Source organism: Lipotes vexillifer, unplaced genomic scaffold, assembly GCF_000442215.2.
Source record: "Lipotes vexillifer unplaced genomic scaffold, Lipotes_vexillifer_v1.1 scaffold777, whole genome shotgun sequence".
NCBI lineage: Eukaryota > Metazoa > Chordata > Mammalia > Artiodactyla > Lipotidae > Lipotes > Lipotes vexillifer.
Genome location: NW_006784423.1, coordinates 205,865 through 207,671, shown reverse-complemented (window position 1 = coordinate 207,671; position 1,807 = coordinate 205,865). Strand labels below are relative to the sequence as shown.

The following is a 1,807-nucleotide window of genomic DNA, read 5'->3' as shown; positions in this document are numbered from 1 at the left end:
GGCGTACACAAAAAAAAAAAAAAAAATATATATATATATATGTGTGTGTGTGTGTGTGTATATATATATATATATATATATAGTATGTTGAAATGACAGTGTTTTAGATATACTGGGTTAAATATAGTATATTGTTAAAATTTCATGTCTTTTTATGTTTTCAATGTGACTGTTAGAATTTTGTTTTTTCTTCTTGCGGCACCGAGAGGCTTGCAGGATCTTAGTTCCCCGACTGGGGATTGAACCCAGGGCCGTTGGCAGTGAGAGCACAGAGTCTTAACCACTGGACTGCCAGGGAATTCTCCAAAATTTTAAATTATCTTTTGTGACTTGCAGTATATTCTCTCTGAACAGCACTGGTCTGGAAATGTCAACGTTCAGATGATCTTTTTGGAGAGAACACCTGGGATTCTAGTTCTCCTTCACCTTTTGCTGGTTATGTCACCTGTCAGTTAGTTGGACTTCAGGTTTCCGTTTTCTACCTTAAACACTATTGCTCTTAGTTACAATTAGAGAAAGCAGTGCCTGTCAGACCTGCCGCACAGCAGCGTCGGGGTCAGAAGGAGGAGTGCGCAGCGTCCACAGGGTGTGCAGTCTGCAGTTGAGCCTGTTTGAATGTGTAGAAGGATCTTTGTAGTGAGTTTTCAGCATCAGTGATTGGTACTTTACAATTTTTCCTTTTGCTTTTTTAAACATGTTTACTTGTTACGTTTTTCACAGTTGTTACGCTGTTAATATTTGAAAAGCAGTCTCACCTGCCTTAAATGCTATAGAAATCTTCCAGAATGCTGTGATAGAATTTTTTTTAAAGCCTAGATGAGGAACTGGATTCTTTTCAAGATTTAAAACAACGGGAAACAGGAAGAGTTCATTGGGAATGATCCTAGGGTTAGGGCCTCCGAAACAAACAAGCAGCCTTTTAAACAGATAAACAGAGGTAAGAGAAATACTCATTTTAGAGCAGTCATTTAAACAGTAACTCTGTCAAGTAGGGCACATAAAGCTTACCCCATAGTAATAACCCTGGTTCTCAGGGGTCTGTATTTCTGTGTCCTGGATTTTTGTAAGCCATGAGCTGGTTACTGTGCTTGCCATTAAGCTAAAGGAAAAGAAAAAATAAACTTCATGATTTTCCAGTAGAATTTGTACACTCTCAAAGTTTATCAAAAGCACTTAATAATCAACTGAATATTTTTATAATTTCTTCAGTTCTTTTTCATGTCAGTATTTGTTAGGAAGTGAGTAAAATTATGGTAGTAGGTGGCTATTCCTTAAACATTTTAGGAAAATAGCCCAGATCACTTGAGGTCTGGCTTCCTTTGGCCCTGAGCCAGTAGTTGCTCTCTGTGTACCTGGCTGCCTATCCTAGTTTTGTCAGGATTTCAGGAAAAGAGGCAGCTGGGGTGGTGCCCTCCCCTCTTGGCTGCAGGACCCAGCTGCCCCTGGGAGCCTCTGCGTCTCCCGCACACACAGGACACTCGCTGCTGCGTCCTCCTCATCATTTGTCTCAGTGTGCGAGGAGCATGAAGAATACTGCCAGCTTGTGTTTCCTGCTGTGCGGTGGATTTTTCCCACGGATGACCATTGAACAAGTGCTGAGTGTGTGTAAAGGCTGACAGAACTAAGGAGCCTTCAGGCCGGTGCTGGGGGGACGGGAGCCCGAAGAGGGTGTCTCCCCTTGAAGCGCGTCTGCTGAGTGAGGGAAGGGAGACGTTTTCCTTTTTTTTTTTTTTGCGGTACGTGGACCTCTCACTGTTGTGGCCTCTCCCGTTGCGGAGCACAGGCTCCAAACGCGCAGGCTCAGCGG

At 42.8% G+C, this 1,807-nt stretch overlaps 1 protein-coding gene across 1 annotated transcript in view; it reads left to right on the top strand.

The window, feature by feature from the left end:
- Positions 1 to 1,807, top strand: part of CCDC138 (coiled-coil domain containing 138) — a 49,392-nt gene that overhangs the window by 3,025 nt on the left and 44,560 nt on the right. The window contains 2 exon segments of the mRNA XM_007456837.1: positions 817 to 859; positions 861 to 937. Coding sequence (XP_007456899.1) covers positions 817 to 859; positions 861 to 937 — 120 coding nt within the window.